Source organism: Pristiophorus japonicus, chromosome 22 (assembly GCF_044704955.1).
Source record: "Pristiophorus japonicus isolate sPriJap1 chromosome 22, sPriJap1.hap1, whole genome shotgun sequence".
Classification (NCBI taxonomy): Eukaryota; Metazoa; Chordata; class Chondrichthyes; family Pristiophoridae; genus Pristiophorus; species Pristiophorus japonicus.
Genome location: NC_091998.1, coordinates 23,298,575 through 23,317,838, shown reverse-complemented (window position 1 = coordinate 23,317,838; position 19,264 = coordinate 23,298,575). Strand labels below are relative to the sequence as shown.

The following is a 19,264-nucleotide window of genomic DNA, read 5'->3' as shown; positions in this document are numbered from 1 at the left end:
GTCCAACTCCATCCTCGGCATCACTTGGGCGGCAAGCGCCTCTGCCGCCGAGAATGGGAGCTCCCGCCGGCTGACGCCCCGATTGGCAGCGTAAGTCGCTCATTTGCCGCCCGCTGAGCTTCGAGGAACCTGGGTGATGTCAGGGACCTCGGCGGCCATTGGCGATCCTTTGGGCGGGACTTGAGCGGGCGGTGGCCTTCATCAATTTCGGGCCCTGGGATTTTCCACTTCCATGCTGCTGGTGCAGATCAGGAAGCCATAATGGAAAAATCCCGTGCACTTACCCATCATTTCCCATTGGAACTTGATGTGTTCTTCCAACATGCACCAGGATTACAGAAGCAGAACATTTCCACCCATGATTTCCATATACATGAAAGCAGTGGGGTGTTTGGGGATTGGGTCAATATGGCTGCACCCCACTTTCTTCGTTCTTAACTTGTTTGGTAGTTGCATCATCCACATTGTATCTATTTGATGCTAGGACGAACTACAATGCCATCAGCTGTGGCTGAGTGGTAGCACTCTTGCCTCTGATGGCAGAAGATTGTGAAGATCCCACTCCAAGGGCTTAAGCACAAAATCTAGGCTGACACTCTAGTGCAGTGCTGAGGGAGAGCTGCGCTGTCGGAGGTGCCGTCTTTCAGGTGAGACGTTAAACCGAGGCCCTGTCTGCTCTCGCAGGTGGACATAAAAGATCCCACAGCACTATTTCGAAGAAGAGCAGGGGAGTTCTCCCTGGTGTCCTGCCCAATATTTATCCCTCGATCAACACCTTAAAAAAAACAGATTATCTGGTCATTACCAAATTGCTGTTTGTGGGAGCTTGCTGTGCGCAAATGGCTGTCATGTTTCCTGCATTATAACAGTGACTACACTGCAAAAAAGGACTACACTACATCATGGTATGTAAAGCACTTTGGGACATCCTGAGGTTGTAAAAAGGTGCTATATAAATGCAAGTCTTTCTTTCACAATAACAGGAAATGAAGCTTCGATTTGTGCCAATGTAGTTAATTATGATCAGCGTAATATTATATGGAGGGAAATCTCCAGTATTATCTGCTACAACAACATGCATTTTATAGCACCTTTAACATAATAAAATGCCTTAACATGCTTCACAGATGTGAAATCAGGTACGAAGCAGCAGCAGGAGAAGTTAGCGGAGGTCACTGAAAGAATGGTCGGCTTTGAGGAGGAGAGAGAGCTGGTGAGGCAGAGGGGTTTAGGGACACGGAGGGAAGATGTCCCAGAATTTGGGCCCAGGCAGCTGAAGACTGTGTGGACTGGAGGTGGAGCGGGGAACGGGGAGCGCAAGGGAGGCCAGAGCTGACAGAGGGCTGGAGAAGGTTGCAGAGTTACAGAGGAGAGCAGCTGCAGAAGGATTTGTAGCTGGGAACAATCGTTTTGACATCTGTGTCTTGGGTTGGGGAGTCAACGAAGGTTGGCAAGGACAGGAGTGATCGCAGAGGGAGACTTGGGATGTAAGCGACAGAATTTTGGATCAGTTACAATTTTTGAAGGGAAGAAGTATCATTGAATCATAGAATCATATAAATGTAGGGCACAGAAGGAGACTATTTGGCCCATTGTGTCTGCACTGGTTGAAAAAGAGCTACCCAGCTTAATCCGACTCTCCAGTTCTTGGTCCGTAACGTTGCAGTTTACCGCACCTCAAGTGCGTATCCAAGTACTTATTAAATGTGGTGAGGGTTTCTGCCACTACCATCCTTTCAGTGAGTTCCAGACACCCACCACCCTCTGGGTGAAAAGGTTCTCCTCAACTCCCCTCTATCCTTCTACCAATTACTTTAAATCTATGTCCCCTGGTTACTGATCTGTCTGCTGAGGGGAACAGGTGCTTCCTATCCTCTCTATCTCGGCCCCTCATCATTTTATACACCTCAGTAAGGTCTTTTCTCAGCCTCCTCTGTTCCAAAGAAAATGATCCAGCCTATCCAATCTTTCCTCGTAGCTAAGGAGGGAGATGGGGAAGGCGAACGTTGGAGTATGGAGCCTGAAGGTGACAAAGGCACGGATGAGGGTTTCAGGTTGAAGTCGGGATGGAGGTGTATAATATTGCAGGGGGGAAACGGGTGCTCTGGGTGATGGTCAGCCTGTGGGGCTTGAAACTTGGCTCAAGGTCAGACAGGACGTCGGAGCTGCACACTGTCAGACACGGCCTGAGTGAACATTCTGGGAAGGAGATGAGATTAAAGGCTCGAGAGCACTGTTCACTTCAACAATCTTCCCTCCAAAATCAGAGATTTATCTTGTGCTGCTGATGGTGCATTAATTTGTTTCTCCATGAATGTGAAAGTGTCAGACCTAAAACTTCAAAACATATCTGACAGGATTTCATAGGACTTCATTCAATAAGAACATAAGAACATAAGGATAGGGACAGGAGAAGGCCATACAGCCCCTCGAGCCTGATCCGCCATTAAATACGATCATGACTGATCCAATCATGGATTCAGATCCACTTCGCTTCCCATACTCCCCAATACTCTCCATACTCCCCAATACCCCTCAATACTCCCCATACTCCCCAATACTCCCCATACTCCCCAATACACCCCATACTCCCCAATACTCCCCAATACCCCTCAATACCCCTCAATACCCCCCAATACTCCCCATACTCCCCAATACCCCCAATACCCCTCAATACTCCCCATACTCCCCAATACCCCCAATACTCCCCAATACTCCTCATACTCCCCAATACTCCCCAATACCCCCAATACCCCCAATACCCCCCATACTCCCCAATACTCCCCAATACCCCCCATACTCCCCAATACGTCCCATACTCCCCAATACTCCCCAATACTCTCCAATACTCCCCATACTCCCCAATACTCCCCAATACTCCCCAATAATCCCCATACTCCCCAATACTCCCCAATACTCCCCAATACTCCCCAATACTCCCCAATACTCTCCAATACTCCGCAATACCCCAAATACTCCCCATATTCCCTATACTCCCCAATACTCCCCAATACTCCCCAATACCCCCATACTCCCCAATACTCCCATGCTCTCCATACTCCCCAATACTCCCTATACTCCCCAATACTCCCCAATTCAACACTTCCTTTTACCACATAAAGCAGTGCATTTCTTTTATAACCAACTAGTTCACTTTCACCTGAAGTGGGAATTCTGCAAACCACATGGAATTGCTGAGGAATCTGCATTGTTGCAGTTTTACTAATATTGGATCACAGGTCTAATTCCTTGACCAGCTATCAAGTCAATTACATTTAGCTTTGGATCAGACCTTTATAACATCAAATGGGGCAGGGGCAGTGATGGACACACACACACACACACACACACACACACATGTCCTTTGCAGCCCCACCCCCAACAAAATAAATTCCATTCCTTTTCGTGTTCGCATCCTCTGCTGTCTGATTCTGAGAAGGAACTTGCATTTATATAGCGCCTTCCATGTCCTAGGGACATCCCAATGCACTTGGCAGCCAATGAATTATCTCTGGTGTAGCCACTGTTGTAGTGCAGGAAGCGCAGCAGCCAATTTGTACTCAGCAAGGAGATAAATAACCGCAAAATCTGCTTTAGTGAAGTTGATTGAGGGATAAATATTGGCCAGGATACTGGGGAGAACTCCCCTGCTCTTCTTCAAATAGTACCATGGGAACTTTTATGTCCACCTGAGAGAGCAGCTGGGGCCCCAGTTTAACGTCTCATTGGAAAGACGGCGCCTCCAACAGTGCAGCGCTCCCTCAGCACTGCCCTGGAGTGTCAGCCTAGATTACGTGGTCAAAGCTTTCAAATGGAACTTGAGCCTATAACCTTCTGACTCCGAGGTGAGAATGCTGCTACTGAGCCAAGACCAACAGAGGTCGACTAAGATGGTAGTTAATTTACTAACTATCTTAATCATCACTTCAAAATTCTTATTTTGCATCTATTCCCCAGATTTTGCACCATGACCCATTTCTGACCATTAGAGTGAATCTACGAGCTTTTTTGAGGCCTCTTCCTGAGCCTGTAATGATACTTCAAAACATTCTTTCTTTTAAGCTCTCTACCAGGCCTGACCTGAAGTAAAATACTCACTTTTTGATTTGATTGCGTAGCTGTTAAACACTACTCAAGTTTATCATGAATCATCCTAACAAGCAAAAATCGACTTATTGTTTAATTAACGTTTCGCTAATGTTTGTTCACTCACAAGGCACAACTAAACCTGCATGGAATAATCTGACAGCACTTTCTACCTACGTGACACCATTTTTTACCTTAAAATGAGCAAAAAGAGGAAATTAGGTTCCCACATGTCATAGCAGCTCCTCAGAGGATCCAGAATTGAGATTGGCCCTGAACAGCTGGATCATAGGTCTTCGCAAAACCCCATTGATTTTCCTATCAGGAAAGAAACTGAGTTAAACTGCTTTGAGGCGCTCGACAAAAGGCTTAGCAACTTTTCACTGCGCCGAATTTGAAGGAGTTTTGGTGAATTCAAAGACTACCTGCTCTCGAAAAAAAGACTTACATTTATATAGCGCCTTTCACAACCACTGGATGTCTCAAAGTGCTCTACAGCCAATGAAGTACTGTTGTAATGTAGGAGGAGCAGGGTAGCAGCCTAGTCCAGCAGGCTGAGCGACCCCCGGCCTGTGAGCACCATCAGAGCAGGCCGCGGAACGGAAGGAGCAGTGTGGCGACATACCACTCCAGGGAGCAGCACGTGCCGGAACACGAGCGCAACAGCAGTGAAGAGTGTGACTGGATTGGACGTTACCAAGATCCAGGTCGGTGATTGGAGCATGGGCAGTTACAGCTGGAGCGGCGAGGTCGGGGCGAAGGAGCGGCGAGAGATTGTAGAGGGGCGTGATCGGGGCCCAGGAGAGGCGTGAGTTCGGGGCCCAGAAGAGGCGAGGGCCAGCCCACACTGCGATATGTGCACGCACTAGGTCCGTGCAGCAGAGCTGGTCTCCAGTCGTCTTGGATAACCCTTGCCACTGGACCAAGACCTAGCTCTGTCAAGCCCGTGTGGTGGCTGATGTGCAACAGCCACCACACGTTAAAAAAATCCACGCACAGGCATCTTCCACCCTTCGAGATTTAGTTCAGGATCTGGAATATTAGGTCCTTCATTGAAACACTTGTGAACTTTTTGGTGTGGAAGCAAGTCATCCTCGATTTGAGGGACTGCCTATGATGATGATGATGTAAGAAAAGCAGCAGCCAATTTGCACACAGCAAGCTCCCACAAACAGCAATGTGATAATGACCAGATAATCTGTTTTAGTGATATTGATTGAGGGATAACAAGTGGCCAGGACACCAGGGATAACTCCTCTGCTCCCCTTCCAAATAGTGCCATGGGATCTTTAACATCCACCTGAGAGAGGAGAAAGGGCCTCAGATTAACATCTCATCCGAAAGATAGCACCTCCAACACTGCAGCACTCCCTCAGCACTGCACTGGAGTGTCAGCCTAGATTAATGTGCTCAAGTTCCTGAAGTGGGACTTGAACCCACAACCTTCTGACTCAGAGGTGAGAGTGCTGCCCACTGAGCCAAAGCTGACACTCTAAAATTAGCTCCAAGGAATTTGGGTGAATTACCTGATGGTGTGATGATGAAGTTTAATGTGAATGACGTGTGAAGAATGAGCCATGTTTGAAACATTGAACCCGAGTCACCATCCACGTAACAATATCAAGATTGTGCTGTCATTGGTTAAACTCACCTTAGATTTTCCACATAGGGTTGCATGAGCGTGCAACCACAAATACTGAGAGTATAAGCGTCTAAAACTGTTGGCATCAATTCTGCATTGTAAATTGCGTATCTTAAATTCAGTCAGCCAGTTTGAGGGGCATTGTACACTATGGAAGAAAGTGAATTATGTTGTAATATGAATTCTCGTTATGGACAAAAGACAGCTCAAGGGGATGGAAAAAAAAAAGAAAATTGAAAGCTAATGGAGCATGATCCATTTCTTACTCCTCTTGTTTCATAAGGACACAGTGAGCAATCGAGATATTAACCAGAGGTACATTCTGAAATTTGTGGACCTGATACAAGATGCCAGGAACTGACAAGTGATGTTAAATTGAAAACTGTAAACGGGCAGAGCCATCAAAGTTAAATTTAATACAGACAGTTGTGACACACTCCATATTGGAAGAAATCATTCCAGTTTGTCTTAGTTGGTAGCATTCTTGGTTCAAATCCCTCCACGGCCTCACCCCTCCCTATCTCTGTAACCTCCTGCAGCCCTACAAACCTTCGCGATCTCTGCGCTCCTCCAATTCTGGCCTCTGGCATATCCCCGATTTCCAAGGTTCCATCATCAGCAGCTGTCCCTTAAGCTGCCTGGGCCCTAAGCTCTGGAATTCCCTCCCTAAACCTCTCTGCCTCTCTACCCCTCTCCTCTTTTAAGATGCTCCTTAAAACCTACCATTTTGGCCAAGCTTTTGGTTACCTGTCCTAATGCCTCCTTATGTGGCTCAGTGTTAAGTTTTGTTCGATAACTCTTCTGTGAAACGCCTTGGGATGATTTACTACATTAAAGGCGCTATAGAAATGCAAGTTATTGTTGTTTTTCAACACAGCAGTGTGCTGAAACATAGAAACATAGAAATTTACAGCGCAGAAGGAGGCCATTCTGGCCCATCGTGTCTGCGCCGGCCGACAAAGAGCCACATGGCCCTTGGCCCTAAGGGTTACAAATAAACCTATGAACAATGACGGAAAGGCAAAGAGAACCCAGGTCAACCAGTCCGCCCCACACAACTGCGACACCCCTTATACTGAAACATTCTACACTTCACCCCAACCGGAGCCATGTGATCTCCTGGGAGAGGCAAAAACCAGATTAAAAACCCAGGCCAATTTAGGGAGAAAAAATCTGGGAAAATTCCTCTCCAGGCGATCGAAACTAGTCCAGGAGATCACCCTGGCCGTATTCTATTCCCTGCAGTACTTACCATTATATCTGCTCCATCCAACAAAAGGTCATCCAGTCTAATCCCAATTACCAGCTCTAGGTCTGTAACCCTGCAGGTTACTGCACTTTAAGTGCCCATCCATCTCTTAAAAGTGGTGAAGGTTTCCGCATCCACCACTCTTCCAGGCAACGAGTTCCAGAACCCCACAACCCTCTGCGTAAAGAAGTCCCCCCTCAAATCCCCTCTAAACTATGCCCCCTCGTAATAGACCCCTCCACCAATGGAAATAGACCCTTACTATCCACTATGTCCAGGCCCCTCAATATTTTGTACACCTCAATGAGGTCTCCTCTTAACTTCCTCTGTTCCAATGAGAACAAACCCAGCCTATCCAATCTGTCCTCATAACTAAGATTCTCCATTTCAGGCAGCATCCTAGTAAATCTCCTCTGCACTCTCTCTAGTGCAATCACGTCCTTCCTATAATACAGTGACCAGAACTGCACGCAATACTCCAGCTGTGGGCTAACCAAAGTATTATACAATTTAAGCATAACCTCCCTGCTCTTATATTCTATGCCTCAGCCAATAAAGGCAAGCATTCTGTATGCCTTCTTAACCACCTTATCCACCTGGCCTGCTACTTTCAGGGATCAGTGGACAAGCACTCCAAGGTCTCTTTGATCATCTACACTATTAAGTGGCCTACTACTTAATGTGTATACCCTTTCCTTATTAGCCCTCCCAAAGTGCATCACCTCACACTTCTCTGAATTAAATTCCATTTGCCACCGCTCTGCCTACCTGACCAGTAGATTGATATCCTCCTGCAGTCCATGACTTTCCTCTTCATTATCAACCACACAGCCAATGTTAGTGTCTTCTGCAAACTTCTTAATCATACTCCCTATATTCAAATCTAAATCGTTGCTATACAACACAAAAAGCAAGGGTCCCAGTACTGAGTGCTGCGGAACCCCACTGGAAACATCCTTCCAGTCACAAAAACATCCATCAATCTCTTTGCTTCCTACCTCCAAGCCAATTTTGGATCCCAATTGAAACTTTGCCCTGGATCCCATGGGCTTTAACCTTCATGACCAGTCTACCATGTGGGACCTTATCTAAAGCTTTGCTAAAGTCTATATAAAGTACATCGTACGCACTACCCTCATTGACCCTCTTGGTTACCTCCTCAAAAATTTCAATCAGGTTAGTCACAGGTTAGTAACAAATCCGTGCTGACTGTCCCTAATTAATCCTTGCCTTTCCAAATGCAGATTTATCCTGTCTTTCAGGACTTTTTCCAATAATTTTTCCACCACTGAGGTTAGGCTGACAGGCCTGTAATTACTCGGCCTGTCCCTTTCTCCCTTCTTAATCAAGGGTACTACATTAGCAGTCCTCCAATCCTCCGGCACCATGCCCAGATCCAAACAGGACTGGAAAATATTGGTCAACACCTCTGCTATTTCCTCTTTTACTTCGCTCAACAGCCTGGTTTACTTTGAGGGGTGGAACAAAAGGGCCAAAAATGTACTAGTTTTAACTAATGTTTTACCATTCAGGTAAAGTTGGAACTAATGTCCACATTAGTTCCAACTTGCTCTTTATTCAGTATGATTATATAATCACAATAAACAAATCAGCTCATTAGAATTTCTCAAGCCATAACTTCAATGCAGTTTAACATTTCAATCTGCATAACTAGGACTGAAATTTGCCTATGTCAGTAGCGCGAAATGAAATGATAGCGAAATGCCAGCCTGCTTTATACTATCTTCTTTTGCATCTGATTTTCTTTGCAAAGATCGGACACGATATAAAACAGGCTGCCAATGTACCATCACCCATTTTGCGCTATTTGCGTGGACCAGTTTCACCACCATCCTCCTAGATCTTCCACCCCTCAAAGTAAACCGGGTTCAAGACTTGAATCGTGTCCTGCCCCTAATTTCCGTCGGGATTCTAGCACAGTCCCAGTGTAAAGTCACATAGGAGTGTGATGGAAGGCCCGTGGTTAATAGGCTGGTACCTAGAAACGCTAAGTTTGGGCTGCTGCTGCTTGTATCCCTGGGGTCTTCCTTGGAGAAGATTCATCCTCTTCAAACAAGGTCCTCTGCATCAGGGGGGGATGCCGTGAGAGGGAGGGAACTTACAAGCCAGAAGTATCCCCAGCCTTGGCTTGGAATCCGCTGGGGAACAGTACATCGGGTGAAGGGGGGAGTACCCACCTCATGATCCATGCAAGTGCACCCCACCTGGTGATCCAGACCTGGCTCTTGGCCTGGACTCCAAAACACATCCCTGACAGCAGATCAACCCTGTCGTGTATGGAGAAAGAGTCAGACTGAACACTGTGAGCTCAAAGTAACGTGTGACCTTAGTCTTTTATTGCAGGTCTCCTGAGTGTCTCTCCAACCTGTGAAGCACTCTTAAATATCTGTGCTCCCAAGGGATCATGGGATCCCTTGGGACTCTGGGGAATGAGCCCTCTGGTGGCTGTACAGAGTATATACAAGTCCAGATACATAACAACATTCTCACCTAAAGTCAATAGTGTAGTGTAACTATTTACAATCTGAGTCGACCTGGGGCCCTTCTTGCCCTGGTTGATTGTCTCGGTGTGAAGGCTGGTGTTGTTGAGTCATTTATTGGGCCCTCGCTGGGCTGATGTGCAGCTGGCCTTGCTGGGCTGCCTGGTGTGTTGGGCCCTGCAGGGCTGCTATGGATGATGGGTTCTGCTTCATGGTCAACCGTGGTGTCGGTTGCCACTGGTGTGTATGTTGGGGGATCAAAAAAGGTAGGGTCCAAGGTGGGTTGCTCAGGATAGTCCGTGAATCTGAGTTTGATTTGGTCTAAGTGTTTCCGGTGAATGAATCCATTTGAAAGTTTGACCCGAAACACCCTGCTCCCCTCTTTGGCCATGACAGTACCCGGAAGCCACTTGGAACCTTGTCCATAATTTAATACAAATACAGGATCATTGACTTCAATCTCACATGACACATTTACACTATCATGGTATGCACTTTGTTGAAGCCACCTGCTCTCTACCTGTTCATGTAGATCAGGGTGAACGAACGAGAGCCTTGTCTTAAGTGCTCATTTCATGAGCAGTTCAGCAGGTGGGATCCCAGTGAGTGAGTGTGGTCTCATGTGGTAGCTAAGCAGGACTCGGGATAGACGAGTCTGCAGTGAGCCTTCAGTTACCCGCTTCAATCCTTGCTTGATGGTTTGCACTGCTCTCTCTGCCTGATCATTGGACGCTGGTTTAAATGGAGCAGATGTGACATGTTTGATCCCGTTACGGGTCATAAATTCTTTGAACTAAGCATTGGTAAAACATGGCCCGTTGTCGCTCATCAGGACATCGGGTAAGCCATGTGTGGCAAACATGGCCCGCAGGCTTTCAGTGGTGGCAGCTGACGTGCTGGCCGACATTATCTCACATTCAATCCATTTGATGTACGTGTCTACAACCACAAGGAACATTTTACCCAAGAACAGGCCTGCATAGTCGACGTATACCCTAGACCACGGTTTGGAGGGCCAAGACCATAAACTTAGCGGCGCCTTCCTGGGTACATTGCTTAACTGCGAGCATGTATTACATCTGTGAGCGCAGGACTCTAAGTCCGCATCGATACTGGGCCACCACACGTGGGATCTGGCTATCGCTTTCATCATTACGATGCCTTGGTGGATACTGTGGAGGTCATTGATGAAGGTGTCTCTGCCCTTCTTGAGGACCATTACTCGATTGCCCCACAGAAGGCATTCTGCCTCTTTAGACATTTCATCATTGCGCCGTTGGAACGGCTTTATCTCTTCCTGCATTTCCACTGGGACATTGGACCAGCTCCCGTGAAGCACACAGCTTTTGACTAGAGATAATAAGGGGACCTGGCTTGTCCAGGTTTTGATCTATCGGGCAGTGACGGGTGATTGCTCACTCTCAAATGCTTCCATAACCATGACTAGATCTGCGGGCTATGCCATTTCCACCCCTGTGGTGGGCAATGCAGCCTACTGAGAGCATCAGCGCAGTTTTCTGTGCCTGGCCTGTGGCAGATGGTGTAGTTGTATGCGGACAACGTGAGCGCTCATCTCTGAATGCAGGCCGATGCGTTGGTATTCATCCCTTTGCTTTCGGAAAACAGGGATATAAGTGGCTTATGGTCAGTTTCCAATTCGAATTTTAGCCCAAACATGTATTTTCTTTACCCCATAGACACACGCTAACGCTTCTTTTTCAATCATGCTGTAGGCTCTCTCAGCCTTAGACAGACTCCTGGATGCATAAGCAGCCGGTTGCAGTTTCCCGAAATCATTGGCTTGTTGCAATACACACCCGACGCCATATGATGACGCATCACATGCTAGTACCAAACGCTTACATGGATCATACAACTCAAGCAATTTGTTTGAGAAGACCAATTTTCTCGCTTTTACAAAGGCATTTTCTTGGCTTTCCCATTCGTCCCCTTTCCATAGTAAGAAATGTAGTGGTTCCAGCAGGGTGCTGAGACCCGGTAAGAAGTTACCAAAGTAGTTCAAGAGTCCCAGGAACGACCGCAGCTCCGTCACGTTCTGTGGCCTCGATTACCTCTTTCTTCGCATTGGTGGGCCTGATGCCGTCCGCCGCAATCCTCCTTCCCAAGAACTCCACTTCAGGTGCCAGGAAAACGCACTTCGAGCATTTTAACCTGAGCCCCATGCGGTTGAGTCGACTAAGAACCTCCTCCAGGTTCTGCAGATGCTTGACTGTGTTCCGACCTGTGACCAAGATGTCGTCCTGGAAGACCATGGTGTGCGGGATCAACTTCAGTAAACTTTCCATGTTTCTCTGGAATATCGCCGCCACTGATCGGATTCCAAACGGGCATCTGTTATAAACAAAAAGATCTTTGTGCGTGTTGATGCAGGTGAGGGCCTTTGATGATTCCTCCAGTTCCTGCCTCATGTAGGCTGAAGTCAGATCCAGCTTCGTGAACGTCTTTCCTCCCATCAGCGTTGCAAAGAGGTCGTGGGCTTTTGGAAGTGGGTATTGGTCCTGCAGGGAGGAATGATTGATAGTTACTTTGTAATCGCCACAGATTCTGACGGCGCCAACTCCCTTGAGGACTGGGACAATAGGACTGGCCCACCTGCTGAACTCGATCGGTGAGATAATGCTCTCTCTTTGTAGCGGTCGAGCTCGATTTCTACCCTTTCTCTCATCATGTACGGTACTGTTCTCACCTGTGATGGATGGGTCACGCCTCCGGAATTAGGTGGATCTGCACTCTTGCTCCTTGGAATTTCCCGATGCCTGGTTTAAGACCTGTGCACACTAAGTATCGTCAGTGAGCGATAGCGCTCGGATGTCGTCCCAGTTCCAGCGTATCTTTCACAGACAGCTCCTGCCGAGCAGCGTGGGACCATCACCCGGTACCAACCAGAGTGGTAACTTGTGCACCGCTCCAATGTAGGAGACCTTTACGGTAGCACTGCCGATTACAGGAATCAGTTCTTTCGTGTAAGTTCTTAGTTTCATGCGAATTGGAGTTAAGACTGGCCTTGAGGCCTTGTTGCACCACCACCTTTCAAAAGTATTTTTGCCCATGATGGACTGGCTTGCGCCCATGTCCAGCTCCATTGACACCGGGAGTCCATTTAGTTCAACCTTCAACATTATCGGAGAACATGTATGCACCCCATGTACCTCTGCCTCATCTATCAGAGGTTCTGTTTTGTCGTGATCCTCCGTGGATCTGTCCTCCTCTGCAACGTGATGGTTTGCAGGTTTAGCAGGCCTAGCAGCTCGCCTGCAAACTCGTTGGAGGTGTCCCATTGTTCCACAGCCCTCGCAAATGTATCCTTTGAATCAGCATGAATGGAAACAATGATCACCCCCACCGCGCCAACAAGGTGTTAATGGCCTTGCATTCATCACCCTTGATGGTGGACTCTGAGACATCTGCGGACGTGTAGCTGCAGGTATGTGTGACCCACCCTGTCCATTACGATTCGAAAACAACATCACTTTGTTCACAGTACTTGTAGCAGCACTTGTGTGCTGAGAGATTTGCTTAGTATTGTCACTGGTGGCAATGAACGCCTGGGCTATCGCTATGGCCTTACTCAAGGTTGGGGCCTCTACAGTCAAAAGTTTGCGAAGTATGGTTTCGTGGTCAACACCAAGTACGAAAAAGTCTCTGAGCATGTGCTCCAAATGTCCTTCAAATTCGCAATGTCCTGCAAGGCGTCTTTGCTCTGCGACATAACTCGCCACTTCCTGGCCTTCAGATCTTTTATAGGTGTAGAACTGGTACCTCGCCATCAGAACGCTTTCCTTCGAGTTCAAATGCTCTCAGACCAGTGTGCACAAATCGTCGTACGACTTCTCCGTGGGTTTCGCTGGAGTGAGCAGATTCTTCATGAGGTCATACTTTGGTGCCCCTCAGATGGTGAGGAGGATCGCTCTACGTTTGGCAGCGCTCTCTTCCCCACCTAGCTCGTTGGCCACAAAGTATTGGTCGAGTCGCTCCACAAAAGTTTCCCAATCATCTCCCTGCGAGAATTTCTCCAGGATGCCCACTGTTCTCTGCATCTTTGGGTTCGCTATTTGTGTCTCATCGCCAGTTGTGGTGTATGGAGAAAGAGTCAGATTGAACACTGTGAGCTCAAAGTAATGTGTGGCCTTAGTCTTTTATTGCAGGTCTCCAGAGTGCCTCTCCAACCTGTGAAGCCTCCTTAAATACCTGTGCTTCCAAGGGATTATGAGATCCCTTGGGACTCTGGGGAATAGGCCCTCTGGTGGCTGTACTGAGTATATACAAGTCCAGATACATAACAAACCCACTTAGAAAAGAAGCCCTTTCAAACTAGATTGCCACGTGCAACGAACATCCGCCATTTCTCTCACTACAACCCTCCCTGCATTATGACAAGTGTAATGTATGCACCTGTGAGTATGCTCATAGGTTTGTGGAGCTGGTGAATTGTGAGTGGATTAGCCAGTCATGTGATGATCACAAGACTCAATAAAACCCCAGTCAGTTGGGTCTAGGTCATGCATGATGAGGTATGCAGTTGTGAGCCTAGTGGATGAACTGGTAATGTGTAGTGTGATTGTTAAACCTTTGATAATACACCAACTAATTCTTAATAGCAATGTGTTGCTATGAATTCTTAAACAAAGAACTCCAGAAGCAAATATATTTCTACATGGAAAATATTTTTTTCTTTGAATTTAGGCTATATGAGAGGATGGTTGGCATATCTCTCAGTAAATTCCCTTTGTCTTCATTAGATGTAGTTTCTCTTTGTAAGTTAGAAGAAGATTCTCTTTGATTATTTTCTCCTGCAGTAATCTTTACCTCGGAGTAAGTACAAAACATATTCAGTGCAGATAGTAAGAGGATATATAAGAAAGATTGTATAACAATGCCAGCCAACTGCAAAAAAATGGAGGTCGGAGGAGGAGGAGAAGGAGGAAGCTAAAAGCTTACAACAAGATACTCAGGCTCAGCAGTCGAATTTGTAAAGTTGTAATCATGATAAGTTATCTTTTGAAATATTGTATGAATACCCTGCTTCTAAAAAAAGGGTAAGCAGTGTAATGTATGCCCCTGTGAGTATGCTCACAGGTTTGTAGAGCTGGTGAGAATTGGCAGTGGCTTAGCCAGTCACATGATGTTCACAAGAATCAATAAAACCCCAGCCAGCTGGGTTTAGGGGATCCACGATGAGGTATGCAGTTGTGAGCCCAGTGGATGAACTGGTAATGTGTCGTGTGATTGTTAAACCTTGGTTAATAAACCAACTAGTTCTTAATGTGTTGCGATGAATTCTTAAGCAAAGAACCCACGAAGCAAATACATTACAACAGGCACCTAAGTTGTGCCCATATTTAGAAACACTGGATCAAAGGTCTACGGCTGTTCAGGCCCAATGGATGCTACTTGGAATGTTTTCTATATAATGGCTTAACTAACAGATGCTATGTAATTGATGAAAACTGTATTTTTTAAACATGGCTTCTATTGCCAAGTTAAGAGCCACACTACATCTTGCTCGAATATTACTTTTGCCATCAAAAACCAAATACTTCAAACCTCTCTCCCGAAGCACTGCTCCATCACAAATGCATATTGTTTACTCATTGCCAATTTACAGCTGACCATATCAATAGATTCCTCCCCGCCTGTCTCTCTCGTTGCTATTGGTGCTGATTTATCCTGGATTCAGTTCCATTAGGGTTGACCACCTTGTCCAAATGATCATTCCTCATGTGTGAGCCCAGAGAGTGTGTGACAACAAAATACTTTTCATGGGAATCATCACATCTGAGCCCGATCCCATTCTTGCCCAACATGGGTCACCGGCTGGTGATTTAAAGCCTGGCTGATTTTTTTTTTCCTCTCTCACCCAAGATTGTTGATGTCAGTTTTGGCACCCAACCACAGCTCTAACTGAGGTCAATCAGCTCATTGACGACATACCTGGCCACATTTATATCAGCATGTTGATCCTGAAAGAGCTTTTACTTCCTTCGTGATTTGACCAGCAACAAACAGCAAGAGAGCCAATTGTTTTAACCCCACTCGCTCAGCAGAAACCTGGCAGGTGGGCAGTTAAAATCGCCCCTGGCTCTTACCTGTCCGAAAGCCGCCAAGATCGCAACATCTGCAAATTTTAACCTGTTCTCCTGAGCAGTCAGAAAGGAGACACGCCCGGAGTCAACAGGGTCCTTCTTTACATATGCATGTCGCGGCCCAATGACATCATTGAGACCCGACTGCAATTTTAACTCAGGCCTGAGCAGGAGAAAGCCACCTGGAGTCAAAATCGGGGCCTGTCTACAATCATGACCAACAATGGCTAAAGGGCAGTCGGTCATTCCGGGCGAGGAACGTCACAGAAATTATACCCGCGAAAGGAAGAATTAAGTAACAGTACCTGCCCTCAAGTCACAAGAGGCTTGGATAGATTATGGGAAAGAAACAAATCGAGCACCATAGTTTTTACAATATTTGAAAATCTGTTAATCCCGAGGTAGAAGAGTGCAAGCAGAGAAAACTGGAGCCTGATTTAGAGGGCCGAACTGAAGTCAATCCCCAGGGGAGTCAGCTTAGCCTGGTGTCACTGGACAAGTGGTGAGCTTGAGGTAGATTATTTTCAGTGTGAGAATTCTGCCTTCAGTTCCACTTACCCTCCGATGGCATCGCACTTTCCAATCTCTGCAACCTGCCTTGCCCCTCCTTGACTCTTCCATAGGCATCCAGTGCCGAGGTGATGCCAGTTTCTGAAGAGCTGTGGGCCTCCTTGTTCCCCAGAGCTGCGGGCTGCGATCTGCCATTGAGGAACTCCCTAGATCTTGACAGGTGCTGGCTATAGGAAGAGATTCCCATGAGAGGCTTGGAAACGCTGTAGTTTCCGTTCGCATCTGGAACCACAGCGAGAGGCGTAGCGCTGCTGTTCCTTGGGACATAGTCTCTGCTGGAGCTCGTTGTGACGGGCCCTGCATGGGAGGAAGCCTGGTAACTAAGGGACCTGTTGGAAAGCCATAAGTCAATGTCTGCTTCTGTAGTCTGTGGAACCCTGTTCCCTCCTGAAAAAATCAGTACAAAATGTCGACGTCAACTCAAAGCTGTTGGCAAAAAAGAGCATCACTTCACTGCGTCAGTGAATTAGCAGCGTGCTAGTGCAATTACCATAGGAGTCGAGCTCTTTTGCTATTATAATCCCAATGATTAACACACTGATTTTAAAAAAATTTGCAATAAGATGAATTTCAAGCATTGAAAAAGGAATCACATCAAAAAAATTAGCCAATATGTTGATGAAATAAATCTGGATCGCACAGCAATAGAATAGTGCAAAGTTAACCTCCTTGCAGTGATCTTCAGATTATTGATTATAGATTAACATACAAGACACTCAATGCAGTAATTATTGCGAGTCCAGTGGTGTTTGCACTGCATTTACCAATGTCACGATGATAAAAAAACATTTTACTTCTGTCCGTACAGAAGCTCACTTCACCACACAGTCAGTCAATGTATAAATGGTGGAAGTGCATTAGCCCCCAACTTAAAGGAAGAAATGAACTGGAAATGAATTTAACCGGCTCGGTCCAGCCTGCAGTGATTGCGGGGTCACAACACAAATTGGCACGGAGGATTGGAAAAATCTCCACTGCCCCACTCCTGTTGCGTGGCCAGAAAATTGCACAGTCCCAGCCTGGGATTTTCTACCTATTAATCTTTGGGGATGCAAACTGACAGGCCGGGAATGGCAATTTTCTGAGATGGTCTCCCGGAGTGGAACAGCAAGGTTCTTATTCCGAATTGGCGTTCTCACTGTGATGGACCACAGGGATGTCAGTTGTGCAAAATGGAAGCGTCACACCGAGGCTGAGGGTTAAGGCAGATTGTTGGGGCAAAAAAACCTGACCTGCAACTACTTGATCCAAGCAGTCAGTGTCACAATTGCAAAGGTCTTTAACTTAGTTTCCCCCTTTGACTCAGTAATCTTACCCAGTGAGTGACCAGGAGAGTCCCCAGCCCGGTCCCCTATCTATATCGAGTTATCTGATCCCACCACCGAATGGCACTGGGGTCGAAATTCGGTTGATAACGCCGCCCGTTGACGCCGGAGAGAGGCAGCTGACGGGTGGCAAAGGACTTCCCGTCAGTGGGGAGCGGGTTCCTGGCCTCTGGAGAAATTTAGTCGGGCGGTGGGGGCGGAGCCTAGAGGTACCCACGTGGTGACGTAATCAAGCGTGCAGCGCCCCCTTGCTGCCGCGGCTGCGATATTAGGTTGGTACGGTGACCTTACCGGCAGCCGTTTGTACCGACTGGAAAAGCAGTCGGTACATCGGGGATCCCGGTGCGGTATCGTCCAGAGTTCAAAGTAAGTTGTTACCTTGAATTTTTTTTAGTATTTATGTATTAATGGCACCACTGGGGAAGTGCGGGTTTGGGGCAGAGAAATTTTCGAAAACTTTTTTTTCCCAGATTTTTTCAACTTGCACGCCGGCAGGTTACCATCGGGAGATTCGGTCGGCCTCCTGAGCTACCTCTCCGTTGGCACCCGAGGATGTGTGTGCAACGCCTCTTTTAGCGCTGCTCCCTCATCTTTGGGCGGCAAGACCGAATTTGGCAATTTGAGGCGCTGATTACCGCCTGGCGGTAAAATCACCCTTCAGGCGGTATACCACCTCAAAACAGCGGTACTGCATTTCGACCCCACTACATTTGGTCTCAGGGCCCCTTGAATAGGGAGGGAAATTGTCCAAGGCAGACCTTAATGCCTGATCGCACCTGATGACCACACAGGGAGGGCATGGGCGGTACAGCCACCTGCTCCACAAGTGGAAGGTGAGGGAAGGCCCAAGGTACGGCCACGTGTCCCAGACCATGGAACACATCATGTCAACTTGCCCACTGAGATCTGTTGCTGGAGGTACCTCATTTCTCCACTCGGCATCTCAGGAGGCCATCAAGTGGAGAGCCAATCTGGCCATCCCACTATAAGCTTTTCCCGTCATACGAAACAACAAAAACTTCTGACGACTTGTGCTGGGCAGGTGAGGGTAGGATCGGGTTCCGCAATAAAGCCCAGATAGTCCACCAGGACTCACTGTCTAAAACCATGGCTGGGGAACTGCTGCTTGAAGGGAGTAGCAGACATGTGGATAACCACATGATCAGAAGCCAGCTCCTACAGGTGGCTGAAACCACACTCTACAATGTCAGTAGCAGACAAACTAATGTGCACATAAGGAAGTCTTCTGTCTGCTATTCTGATGATGTCATTAACCCAGTTAAATTAACCAGGCCTTTGGCCAAATAGCAGGCAAAGCACCTTCATAAGAACATTCATTACTAATACCGCACAATGCAATATCAACCCCAGGGATACAGGTGTGGACTTTATTTTAAAGTACAACCACTTAAATTCTGTCCCCTCAAGTAGTTTCTTGGATGGATGACGATAGGATGATGGGAGAGTTCTATCTCCAACTCATCTCTCAATGGCATCCACTGACGATTAAAATTGTGTTTAAACAGGAGGCTCACCGAGAGGCATATGGCCATTCCAGCAGGTGTATCTGTCGCTTTCGAACGAGATGATTGGCAGGATTATCTCCCCGTCGCCAGCCTGCATTTAAGATGCCACACCGAGTGGGTTAACAAGATCTATCAACCTGTTAAAATCTCCAGATTGCTGGAGCAGCCTGCTGGGTTACAGCATCTCCTGTCCCCTTCACGCTCGCAACAGCCTGGCACCCTCCCTGGCTGCAGGCCTTTGGCAAAACCTGACACACTGAG

At 47.1% G+C, this 19,264-nt stretch overlaps 1 protein-coding gene across 1 annotated transcript in view; it reads right to left on the bottom strand.

Annotated features, from left to right (window-relative positions):
• Nucleotides 1–19,264, bottom strand: part of ptpn20 (protein tyrosine phosphatase non-receptor type 20) — a 473,076-nt gene that overhangs the window by 331,464 nt on the left and 122,348 nt on the right. Inside the window, exon 8 of the mRNA XM_070865389.1 lies at nt 16,141–16,539. Coding sequence (XP_070721490.1) covers nt 16,141–16,539 — 399 coding nt within the window. The remainder of the gene's footprint in view (nt 1–16,140; nt 16,540–19,264) is intronic.